This window comes from Stomoxys calcitrans, chromosome 2 (assembly GCF_963082655.1).
Source record: "Stomoxys calcitrans chromosome 2, idStoCalc2.1, whole genome shotgun sequence".
In the NCBI taxonomy this organism is placed as follows: Eukaryota; Metazoa; Arthropoda; class Insecta; order Diptera; family Muscidae; genus Stomoxys; species Stomoxys calcitrans.
This window is the reverse complement of record NC_081553.1, coordinates 229792788-229806657: the sequence shown is the minus strand read 5'-3', so window position 1 is coordinate 229806657 and position 13870 is coordinate 229792788. Positions and strand designations below refer to the sequence as shown.

Below are 13870 nucleotides of genomic sequence, written 5' to 3'. Positions count from 1 at the left end.
ACTCTCGACATTACTGGTGAATTTCAAGGAAATCAGTTCAGATTTAGATATAACTCTCATCTTTAAATAATATCACCCGATTTTCACTCATAGAGCCACTGCAAGCACATTTTTTGACCAATCTTCCCAAAACTTCTTACAACGCTTTCCTCGACGACTGTCGCAGTATGTTAGATATTTGTTCGAAATCAGTTCAAATTTAGATATAGCTCCCATATATATGTTCGTCCGATTTGTAGTAATATTGCAATAAAATGGTCTTTTATAAACTTTCTTTTGACTCTCGACATTACTGGTGAATTTAATGGAAATCGGTTCAGATTTATATATGGCTCTCATATATAAATATCGCCCGATTTTCCCTTCTGAAGTCACAGTAAGCGCATTTATTGACCCATCTTGCCAACATTTTGCAAAACGCTTTCCTCGACGACTGCCACAGTATCAGAGAAGTTTGCTCAAAATCGGTTCAGATTTAGGTATAGCTCCCATATATATGTTCGTCCGATTTTGAGAAATATTGCAAGAAACAGCTCAGTTTTAAATGGATTCTTTCGAAATTTTGCAGGAAGGTTTTTCTTATGACTCTCGATATTCAAGATGAATTCCATAGAAATCGGCCCAGATTTAGATATAGCTGTCATATATGTATATCGACAGATTTTCAACCCCAGAAGTTACTGCAAACGCATTTTTTTTTTATCAATCTTGCACAATGCTTTCCTCGACGACTACCATATTATCGGAGAAGTTTGCTCGAAATCGGTTCAGAATAAGATATAGCTCCTATATATATGTTCGTCAGAATTTGGGCAATTTGCAATAATGTTGTGATTTGTCAACCGTATTATTTGCTTGCCGAGGTCTTTCAAAATTAATTCAGAATTGGATATAGCTCCCACATTGTACTTATAGGGTAGGTGTAGGGTATTTTACAGTCGGCACCGGCCGACTTTTGTACTTCGTTACTGGTTTCATATCGGAAGGGGGCGGACCCTCACCATCGCCGACCAAAATCAAAAGTGGACCGATGGGATTCAAATGAAAGGTAATTGGGAGTAGAGTACGAAAATGATATCAAAAATTAGTAGATATTTATTCATTATTAAATATTTCTACTTCAGAAAAAAAAATTATAATATGCTAACTTAAATGTGGCTAATAAATAAAAATAAATAAAAAATATAAACAATAAGGTCCTAATAATGGGCGGCCGTCCCACTCCTAAACCCCCCAAACGGGAAAATTAGCAAATCATGTCCATAAAGACTTTAAATGAAAGGTATTTTGGAGTACATTACGAATATGGCAATATCTTGCAAACGAATCTATCCATTATGTTTTCAATAAGAGAGGTTTTCTTCGTTGCGCCGCATCTCTCAAATCTCTCTCTCAATTCAAAACAAAACTTTTCTACATTTGTTACTAAATATTAGCGTTTTCACTAGAGGGATTCCTCTTTTTCATTTTAGAACAGCAATACGAGATATAAATATTTATTATGTGCTTGATGAGAGTTATTTTTTTAAAAATTCTGTAAGATTAAAAAACGAAACATACACCTATTTACAAGTGTATATACAATCACACTACAATTAAAATCAATTCTACACGCTTTTTTAAGCATATTTGGGTTTTTTTTATCAAAATTTTATGTTTCAAAGATATTTAAACACAGATGTATTCAGAATTTCTGATAAAAAGTTGAGAAGGTTTTACGCGGCACATATTTGAAAAATTTTCGATATTCTGTAGTTTTGAAAAAATTACTTTAAAGCACCAGACTTAGATTTTGAGTAAAGCTCGACATATTTATATAGCTTATCAGTTTTATAACCTTAGAAACATAAAGATTTGACCTTTAATGTACTTTTTCTAACACCAATTAGTTGATAACAGTTTTAAAATATATATAAAACACCAATTAAATGATAATATTCATGTAGAATATGCATATATACCCACACATTTATGTCGATAAACTTTTGACTTTTGTCGTTTTTTCTTTACAATTTTTACAATACAAAACCGATGTAAATAAGAAAAATAAATATTATAACTATCATATTTCAGGTCTTATTTCATAAGTGAAGTATATGAAAATTTTTAAATTATTGTTAGAATGACACAAATGATTTTCTGAATATCCAGTGCGTAAGAAATAATGGACGATACCAAACTTTTTATCGATCAAGTTACTTTTAATCGATCAAGTTACTTTTTATGGATCAAGTTACATCCGTGAATTCATATTCGGCTGCAAGGCACATTAAAGTTGTTGGATCAAACTATGCTAACGAAAATTAATCTCTAGGGAACAATTTTATGCAATCACATTGAGTACAATATATTATCTGGCGTATTGTGTGTGAGATTCAAATCTTAAGTCAATGAACTTGTTCTTATCAGTGTGTCTTTAAATATTAAAAACACGCTCTTATCTGAATGAAACCAAAAACTATCATCAAAGTGCAGTTCTGTCTGACCTTCTAAAGTTCATCAATGTTAATGTTCCTTTCGTAGAAAGCCTTCACAACCAGTGTTGCCACCCAAACATATTATTTCTCACCAAAATTTAAAGAAACAAGTAAGTGTTCTAATTTTGGCCGGGTCGAATCTTATATACCCTCCACCATGTCTCGCATTTGTCAAGTTCTATGCGCAGTATATCTTTTTATGCAAACAAAGAATATTGATTGAGAATATTCTATTGTGTTATATTTCAGATCATTCGGATAAGAATTGCGCCTTGTAGGGCGCTCCAGAAGCAAAATCGGGAGATCAGTTTATATGGGAGCTGTATCAAGCTATTGATGGATTCATACCTTATTAGACACGTATGTTGAAGGTCATGAGAGAAGCCGTTGCACAAAATGTCTTCCAAATCGTATGAAAATTGCGCCCTCTAGAGGCTCAAGAAGTCAAGATCCCAGATTGGTTTAAATGGCAGATATATCAGGTTATGTACCGAATTTCGCCATTCCTAGCACAGTTATTGGAAGTCATAACAAAACACCCCATGCAAAATTTCAGCCAAATCGCATGAGAATTGCGCGCTCTATTGGCTCAAGAAGTCAAGATCCCAGGTCGGTTTATATGACAGCTATATCAGATTATGAACCGATTTGAATCATGCTTAACAAAGTTATTGGAAAAGATACCAAAACACCACGTGCAAAATTTGATTCAAATCGGACAAGAATTGCGCCCTCTAGTGGCTCAATAAGTCAAGACCCAAGATCGATTTATATGGCAGCTATATCAAAACATGGACCGACTTGTCCCATTTACAATCCCAACCGACTTACACTAATAGAAAGTATTTGTGCAAAATTTCAAGCGGCTAGCTTAACTTCTTCGAAATTTAGCGTGCTTTCGACGGACAGACGGACGGACGGACATGACTAGATCGACTTAAAATATAAAAATCCTATCAAGCCCAACCGAAACTTACCAAATGTTCTACAATTCAAAAATGCGGCACATTTTTTTATACCTACCACCAATTTTGTAATTCCATTTGCAACAAATCAATCATTTTCAAACCTACAAAATAAACACAACAGATAGTCACAATATTCATAGAAGATCTAGCAATGTCCGCTCGTCTTTCTTTTTTTCTTCAATTGGCTATGACAGAATATTTGTTCCACTAGCCGAACGTAGAATAGCATTCCAAGCGCCTCGATCTTCTGCGCTCATTCTAAAATCTCTGACACCAAGTTTCGAGGTGTATGCTATCGTCGTCATACAGCTCGTGGTCCATACGTCGCCTATATTCTCCATTAACGCAAACTGGCCCATATATTTTACGAAGAATCTTTCTCTCAAATACTCCAGGCACTGCCTCATCTGCTTTCACAAGTACCCATGCTTCAGAACCATATAACAACACGGGTAATATCAGTGTCTTGTATAGTGTAATCTTCGTCTCTCGAGAGGTGGCATTGCTTCTAAAATGCTTACTTAATCCAAAGTAGCATCTGTTCTATCTGTATTATTCTTCGCTTAATCTCAAAACTGGTGTCATTCGTTTCGGTTACGGCGGTGCCGAGGTATATAAAGTTACTGACTGTCTCAAAGTTGTGGTTGCCGACGTTCTCCATTTTTTTAACTGCTCGGTTGTGCAAGGCTTTTTGGAAGTTGAAACCATCCATTTCGTTTTATCTCCATTTACTGCCAGACCCATTTTCACTAACTCTCTTTCGATTCTTTCAATGGCTGCAGTTACTACTTCCAGTGAACGACCTATGATATCGATGTCGTCGGCATAGGCGAGTAGCATGTGTTATCCTGTGATTAGTTTGCCATATCTATTCACATCTGCATCTCATATAATCTTCTCCAGTAGAATGTTAAAGAGATCACACTTCTTGTCTTGGCTGTCTTCTTGTCTGAAACCTCGTTTGGTATTAAATGGTTCGCAGAGATTCTTTCCTATTCTTACTGAGGAACGCGTATCAGCAAGTGTCATCCTGCAGTCTTATTAATTTTACAGGGATACCAAACTCATACATGGCTTGAAATGACCTTTGAACGTAAAGGAGTATCGAAGGCGGCTTTGTAGTCAACAAAGAGATGGTAGGTGTTGATTTGTCCTTCTCGGGTCTTTTCCAGAATTTGGCGCAGTGTGAATATATGGTCTAGGGTGGATTACCCAGGTTTAAAGCCGCATTGATAGGGCCCAATTATCTCATTGAATTTAGGTTTTAATCTTTCACACAGTACGCTCGAGAGTATCCTGTATGTCCGGTCGTCTGTCTGTTGAAATCACACTACAGCCTATATTTCAAAGATGGCCTATATGTTGATATAGATTCTTGAGTTCATAAAAGTCATATCTTTGCCCCAATTTCAATAAAATTTCGTGCCGAAATTCGAGACAGTGGGATCATATATAATAGTATTCTTTGAAGACACCCCTAAGAGGTTTCGCACTGCGGCATGCCGTTAGGACTCAGCTATAAAAAGAAGGTCCCTTGTCATTGAGCTTAAACTTGAAACGGACAGCACTCATTGATATTTAAGAAGTTTGCCACTGTTCCTTAATGGAATGTTCATTGTCAAATTTTCACTTTTCATATAGAATCAGATATAGAAATATCAAATTATATTTCCCTAAACCCATTTCCTTGCAATTCTCAGGCATTGTAAATACAAAACCTTACGTCGAAACAACCACAACAAACATAGTTGCCCAAATTTTTTGGACTCTACTATAACAAAATGTTTTTCCATGAAAGCGCAATAATTCATACTCTCCAATTGAATTAATTTTCCTTCTTTACTCATTTCCACAAGTCAATAATGTGTATGCTGGTAAGCACATGCCACGATCAAAAATTCCCAAATTTCATTTTCTCATACAAAATATTTTAAAAATCACATTCACCTTTTAAAAACCATTAGACACAGAAATATTGCACGACAGAATTTGGTCGTTGCTTTATCAAGACGCTTTTCGGAACCCTAATGTATGTGTATACACACGCCACTCTACATTTGTTTCCCATCAACTGTAAGCAATAAAATGATAAAAGCTTTTGAAATTTGAAAAAAGAACAATTAAAATGATAATTAAATTTGATATAGAGCATATTTGTTTGATTTATTGTTAAAATTATTTATTATTAGGCAATAAACAGACATTTTGCTTCATTTAAATCTGCAGCTGCTGATGAAAATAATATTGAGACGAAAAGAGAGCAGATTATTCAGTCTAAAAGGAAAGAAGGAAAAAACATAAAACATCGTTGCAAAACAAAGAGTTTATATTTTTATTTTATTTAATGTTTCAACAACAACATGTGTAATATATGGTTAATATTTTCTATGGAAAACAAAAATACCAAATAGAAAGGTGCGCGTGAGTGATTTTCAGGAGAAAAAAATGTTCCCGGCACAGGATGATTATAAGCACCACACGGGTTGAAACTCTCAGTTCGGATTTGTGTGGTGTTCATCGTCATTACGAAAAGCTCAGCTGAGAGCTGCCGTGTACATCCATAGATTGCGGACAGTGGATAGTGAGAGGATAGTGAAAGAATGCAACTCTAGTCGCGGACAATCAGCGGTATCGAGTGGAGAGTCTCAGTGAGAGGCCGGCCGGCACCGACTCCTACTTAAATACAAAGTGCCTATCGTAGCTTATATGACAAGGCGAATTATTGGTGCCTTTAAATAACCAATGGCCATAACGTTTCCCCAGCGATCGGACCGAAATGAGCTTGTTCGCATATGGAGCTTGACGAGTGAAACTGAGATTACCCCAAGACGGGGTGATATCAGCGTTAATATTGTGCCACTTTAGTATCAAATTTGACAATTTTTTTTTTGGACGATGATATTAGAGTGCCACTTTTATATTGTACCACTAAATACCATACCTTTTAGGATTCTGGTTCACCTTTTCACTCTTCTGTGTAACTTTTAAAATATCATAGTTTTATTGTGTGTTTTACTTAAATTACCATGGCATATATGCTCGAATTCAAGCGTAAGCATCTACAATATTATCCAGAGGTGGTACTCACCTGATACTATCAGTGTTGTTATATAGTTTTGAGGACATGGGTGCTTGTAAAAGCTCCAGCGAAGAAGTTGTTTGGAGGCGATCATTATGGTATACGATGGAAAGATCAAGTGGTTAAAGACATCTCGAAACTTGGCATCGGAGATTTTAGAAGAAGCGCATAAAATCGAGGCGCTTGAAATGCTATTATTAGTTCGGCTAATGGGACATATGTTCTGTCATATCCAATTAAAGTAACAGTACTCCCCTCCCCTGTGTATATATTTTGTCGATCATTCTGAGTAGGCTTAGCGGGATCAGTTTTCCGTCAATTCACGTCCGTCTCGAAATACGAGTAAGGCCGTTGTAGATTTTGCCCAAATAATTCAATTTGTGTATCTCTAGATAACTTTCTAAGTCCCCCGGCAAGAACGGTAAACTTCTGTACGAACTCTCAACAAAGACCCGATTAAATTTAAATCGGACTGCACTCATTGATATGTGAGAGGTTTGTTTTCCGGTCATTAATCGAATGCTAGCGAGCAAATTTGTAATTTACATTTTTGTCAGTTTAATTTTTAAGCCCCTGGAGACCAAATTTGTATTTGAATGTGAGAAAATTGCAATACATAGAGCACATACGATTCGGCTTCACCGAATTTTACGCAAAATTTGCAAATTTTGCCCATGAACATTCCACTAAGGAACAGAGGCAAACTTCTCACATATCAATGAGTGCAATCGGATTGAAGTTTAAGCTCAATGATAAGGGGCCTCCTTTTGGTAGCCTAATCCGAACGGCGTGCCGCATTGCGACACCTCTTTGGAGAGAAGTTTTACATGGCATAGAACCTCACAAATATTGCCAGCATTAGGGGGAAATCCACCGCTGAAAATTTTTTTCTGATGGTCTCCCCAGGATTTGAACCCAGGCTTTCAGCGTCATTGACGGACATGCTTACCTCTGGGCTACGGTGGCCTCCTTCACGCATATATAAAAAGTATCACTTTATGTGCCAATTTTTTATTTATGCTACTTTTTTCAAGGAATGCTACTTTTTGTGCCCCCGTTACCGTTACTAACGGTAACGCTGGGTGATATCTCCGACAATGGTAAACGTCTACCTCTACTCTATTTCACGCCCTCAATTTCACACCCTAGAGATCGTATCATACGCGGACGATGACATCTGCGTTGTGTTGAACTACTTCCTTGCCGATTTTGTTGTTTATTTCGCTGCCAGAAATTTGAAGATAGCGGAGATGACTATAGTGTGGAATGTAATAGTCGAACCGGGGTGGATCGGAGGGCTGAGCAACACACAGTAGAATAACACTGAGACCTGCCAGAATGCTGGTCTTCGTAGTGCGACGGGATGTCTTCTCAGTTCTCATGTGTACCATCCAACAGGAGACAAAGGTCCTACACATTCGTGTACAGCTAAGTAAACGTTCTTGGAAATCAACTTCTAATGATTGCACCTGAAGAAATTAGCTTTCCTCGGCAAACCAGAGTACTTCTGGCCCAATTGTGTTCCGACAGGTGCAGTCGCCTTAACTCCTACATAACTAGAATTGATGCCAGCGTGTTAGATGTATGCTCCGATTGTACCCTGGGAGACTACACGGCACCTACCTAATTACCCAACTTTATCGCCGAACTTCTAGGTCTGAATACTCAACAGAGCCAGCAGACGAATGTATGAAAAACACCACACAGCTACAACAACAATGGTCAATATTCGACTATCTAGACACCAAGCATTTTTTGAAATTGTTTGTTTATAAATCGAAATTTTTGTTTTTATACAACAACTACCTTGGCCAGTTCATGTTGAGAATGGAAAAATTTTTACTTCGTTCGACTATGGAATCATGGATTCTTTTTCGGTAACCAATGTTTACAAAGCGGCTTAACTTATTCCCGTCTATTAACGCCGTTTATAATTGACATTTTTGATGAGCGTGTCAAATAGAAAACATATGGTGTCATCATTCAATCTGAATGACAATGACTAAAAGAGGTAGAACGCCACATATATATTCAATGATAAACGTTCTGGAATGCAAAAATTGTTTACAATTTTAATAAAATCACATTTATGAACTCCCACAAATACTTGTTTATAATTAAAACGATTTTTTTCTTTTTGTTTTGTAGATTTTTTTCGGATGGGTCTTAGTCCCAGCGGGAAAAGGCGGTAACTTCGGATCCTGATATCATTCCTTATTTTTCATCCTCTAGGCCTGGTCTCCGAATTCCATTTTTATATATTTTTTACATTGAGTGACATAGCTAGTATAGTAGTTGCCTTTCACGGTAAGGCCTTTAAGATCGATGGAATTACTGCTCAAATCAATCAGTAGTTCAATAGACACTCACATGTGTCTCATCCCTGATCAAACTTTTAGAATTTGCAAGGTAGTCCCTTCGGAAGCTTCATTTCAGTCATCCTATTACAAGGTTTTGAAGCGATGTTATTAGGCCTTATTAGAGCGGACCTTATTAGTTTTCGCATTGGGGTGTTGGTCAACGTTAAAATACAAAGCATTTAGTGGTTTATAGCCGAGTACGAACGGCGTGCCGCATTGCGACACATCTTGGGAGGAAATTATTTTACATGGCATAGTATCTCACAAATGTAGCCAAATGCATGACTTAAAAATCCACCAACGACTAGTAGATATTAACATCACGTCATTTCCAGGTCGAACAGATCGGCACCTTCAACAGCCCCATTCTTTATAAGATATTTAATCCATGTTTGTTATTGATTTTACTGGTTTGAAAGAAACCTCACATTTGAGCAAAAATTCGCAAGGAAGTACGTATAACTTTTAAAAGGTCGCACAAAAGGTCATTTGTCTCTTAAAAGCAGAGTATTTTATTCAGCTTATCGAGCGGAATGCTGTCAAATTCCGTATAGAAAAAGTTCCGCGAAATGTTGGCTAAAAATATACGGAATAGTAGAATGGTCTCCGCTCATAGCGAGGAAATGGCAAAAAAATATTATAATGGTAACAATTGCCACTATTGCGGGCATCATTTTTGTGTGTTTTATTGGTTTCAATGGTTCGTTTTTCTTTATTTGCAAAAAATATATTAAATTGAGAAATAAGAGCAGATAAAGAAAAGTGTTTTAGTGTGGAAACAAAACATTTGATAGCTGTCAAATTTCAAATTTCGCGAAACAGTTACAATTTCCGCGGCTATTTCGAAAGGCCGGAAACCTGTTATTTAGTGCACAACACACTCCTACAACAAGAACAAAACAGAGATACCATTAAAAATCATATGTACCTTCACTCCCACCTTAGATTTCTTTAGCCAAAAATATATGTACGTATTGCCAGTTTTATTATTCTGCCACAATAACATATTGATATGCATTCCATCTATTAATTATTAATTTAATTTATTCAAATTGCTAAGTAAAAGTTAATGAACCTCTATACTTTTATCAGTCATACAAAACCAAAAACGTGTTAAGTGTTACAGTTTCCGTTTAACAGTCAAAAGAATAAAGAGAAAGAGAGAGTAAGAAAAAGAGAGAGAGTGAGAGTGTTAAGAAACGGAAACAATAACTGATACCAATATCTCAAACAAACGCCCTCCACATGCGACTAAACAAAGCCAAATAGAGACGTCACTGTTGCTCGGTCACAACTCACAAAAACAACAAACATTGTTTTGTACTGTTGTTGTACATGATCGGCAGCAGGTTGCGCCAGTCAGACAGAAGTTATGGCGTTGCTGATACATTTGTACATTGGGTATTTATGTGAAATGTGTTATCAAAGTCACTTTGTTGCTATTGTAAGTTCATTACATTTTCAATAACATAATTTGATTCGTAACCATTTTGTGTATTAATAAAGACTATAAATTGGTAAAAACGCTAAATGGTATTGATAGATTTTCCCTCAATCGCTCGTTGCACATCCTTTGTATCACATAAAAATATATAAAAAAATTTATCCAGTTCATGTATGTCTACACAGAAAAAAAATATCGCAAACATTTTTTCGATTAAAAATTTAATTGAAAATAAAAATGTTTACAATTAAAAAATTAATGGAACCAATCACTTTTTAATTGAATCTAGAATTTTTTACATTGCAATTGTGATTGAAAATTTCAATCAAAAAATTGGTTTATTAATTTTTTTAATTGAATGTTAAAAAATTTTACAAAATAAATATTTTTATGTTCGGTTTCTCCCCAAAATTTTTAGAATGAATAAATAAGGGGTTACTTTAAATGTATTTTATAAAAGTACATATCTATGTACATATACCCCGGCGAGAAGGTCAGTAATTTTTTTCGGCGGTGGTTATCCGAGCTCAAGAACAAGAACAAGCTCAAGAAGACAAAGATCGAATATGAGTACGAGAACAACCAAATAAACCTATTTTTAGGCTTCATTAAAGACCTAAACAAAATGAGGTTAAGGAGCGTCGCGTTGAGAAATACAGCTCTGCAAACAAATGTTAAAAAAGCAACTCGCAAAAGTTAAACAATTTTTAACTTTGACAACCAAAAACAGTACTCCAAGTGCAGCAACACTCAATGACGCTTCAAGCATCAAAGTTGAATGTTGTGTGCAGTGTTGCATTTTTGCAACGTGGCGTTCAAAACCAAAGCTCTACGCGCTCATTCTGTTTTGGCCTTAAGTTTTGTGGATAAGGCCGTTATTGTTTTACGCACCTATTTAGTTCGTTCTCTGCGTTTTCACAAAACATTGTTTCCCTCATTGTAGGAATCTTCGAAAAAAACATTTTTACAATAAAAAGGCATATGGCAACCCCATCATATGTTTGACCGATAGCGTTTACTTTGATAAATTGTGCTGTGTGCGAAGTGCTATAACAAAAAATAAAAGTTGAAGAGATATGTTTTCACAGATTTTTTTCACTATTTTTTAATTTTATTTAATTTTATCTTAAGTATTGAGAGAATCTCTACTGAACGGAATCAGCATTTTTTTTTGCTTTGAATATATATAGATTTTCGTCACGATAAGCAAACATAGTACCAGCCTTAAGACATAAAAGTATATTATATTCACCAAAAAATTTCAGATTGATTCTAGTAAAATAAAAGGCTGTATGAATATATTACTCGTTTCCAATTCCGCATGACCTACATCAATAATCTCAAAATTGTAAAGTGTAAAGATTTGTTTGTTTAGATGCGTTAGAGACTTCGATTGGGACCAGATCAATAATTGGAGGTGCAAAAAAGCAAACATTTATTAACAGCGTTTTCGGCCGCTGCCATTGAGACCGTTGTAAAAATTAAGCCCGTTTTGTTCTTTGCTTATATACAATACATAGTAGCTATTATTATAAAAAAAAATAGATTCTTTTATCCACTGTTTAAATGCTGTGTACTTACTCTTTTCTCTGCGCTATCACATGAGTTCACAATGGATGACGAAGTGGATGATAAGCTAGAAGCACCAGCGGCCGATGTGGAGGCAGCTGTTGCACCCAAATGATCTTGGGTATCCATTTCGGTAAGGCCCGTATCCAATTGTTCCTGCTTTATTAAGGGTATCAGCGGTAGAAAGTCATTTTTGCTTAAATTAGAAAGTTCTTCCAGCTCCATGACGGCGACACTTTGTGTATTTGTTATTGTTTTAATATGTATAAATTTAGTTGTCTCGTGCTGCTCGCAAGGTCTGCAGCAAAAAGCAGCACAAGCCGGCAAAATAAACCACGACAACAAGATCTTTTCTTCACAACACACAATTCAAAACACTTTCTCACATGGCCGTTTCGACCAGCTTTGAATGTGTCATCATGTTAATGGGGAGACTAGCTGCTGGCTGCGTGTTAGATTATGGTGTTTGTTTTTTTTTTTTGTGGGTGATGCTGCTTTTTGTTTAGTATTGGGGAAGGTTGTTTCGCTATTTTGTTTATTTATTTTTCTTTTTTGCTTTTCTATTTGTGTTGTTATGGTAATGTGTGCGCAAACACGTCACGGCGTGATAAAGACAACAGCTTGCGCTCAGCAGCTAAGCGGACAGCCACTTTGCTAGGGTCCATCAATGACGTCGGCGACGTAGTTTGCTCCTCCGTTGTCGCTGTATTATCTATTCTATACAATACACCGTACACACACCCATACAACGTAGTGCTGGTACCACACACACACACACACTTGGAACACCGTGCGCGTATCGAATGCGAATTTGCGGCGGAAAACGTAATGTATGATACCCGAAGTAACAACGAGACGTATGTATGTTGTTACTGTACGCTTGTACGTAACGTGGGAAGAGCAAATTGGCACGAAACAGCAGCAACAAAGCAAAATTAAAAAATTTTTATTTTTCAATTAAATGTAGTTGTCAAAAATTTACAAATTTTTTACTGTTTTTTGTTGTTTTCTTAAACCTTGTTAGAAGCCATGGAACTGTATTTTTATTGCGGCCTCATAGTTGAAATTGCAATACACACACTTTTCGGAGGATGTCGCATTCTTATTGTGGATAGGATAGAAACGTGTAAATTGATTTTTCTCTTTATTTTGCTTAACAACTGTTTTAATATAACACTTTTGCAGATTTCATTTTTTATTACGGCGCATCTCGCTTGCGCCTCTGCCAAGAAAAATAATTTTATAACCTTTTCTTGATTTCAATTACACTCATATACATTACACACTAAAAAAGTGAAAATTTTTTCATGGTTGATTTTGCAACCTTTCTGTTTTCACCTCATTTTTGTTGAAATTTCGACACAATTCTTTGCTGAATTCACTTTAAGTTGTATATGTATTGATGTTGTTTTGTTTTATTCTTGTAAATTCAAGGAATTTAATTGAATTTGTTAAAAAATTGTCAAGAAAAACACAGCAATTCTTTTTACAATTTTTTCTCGCGTCTATTGAAAAATTAGGGTTGTGAAAGTATTTGTATTCAATACTCGAGTAATCAATGCTGGGTTAAGAGTACGAAGTCGGCACAAAAATGACGCAGTTGCAAGACATAGGCGGAAAATGCTCAATATTATAATTAGTCACATCAACGTATTCCAGTGCAATAGAGAAAAATATTTATTTTCAACTATAACGTTCACTGAGATAAGTTGTGCAATTTATGATTCAAGAAAACAATACAAAATGTTCTCAATAGATTTAAATGTAAATTGTTACTGTTACTACGTTTATTTTCACAGTTCAAGATTTACTGAAAACCAATCAGTCGACATACAATTTTTTTAATTTTTGGCAGTACTTATTTAGCATTGAGGTTGTCAACGTGTTCTCTTTTCATTCATTGTTTGTTCACGATTTCTCCTATTTGATAACATTTTCAATCGGCAGATTTGACATCCTTAATAATGTTCATG

General features: G+C 35.7%; 1 protein-coding gene across 7 annotated transcripts in view; it reads right to left on the bottom strand.

Moving 5' to 3' along the window:
• Positions 1-13426, bottom strand: part of LOC106080414 (E3 ubiquitin-protein ligase TRIM33) — a 109331-nt gene extending 95905 nt beyond the window's left edge. For all 7 annotated transcript variants that reach the window (XM_013241794.2, XM_013241790.2, XM_013241791.2 and 4 more), the window contains exon 1: positions 11910-13426. In XM_013241794.2, coding sequence (XP_013097248.1) covers positions 11910-12122 — 213 coding nt within the window. In that variant the 5' untranslated portion in view covers positions 12123-13426. The remainder of the gene's footprint in view (positions 1-11909) is intronic.
• Positions 13427-13870: the final 444 nt, after the last annotated feature.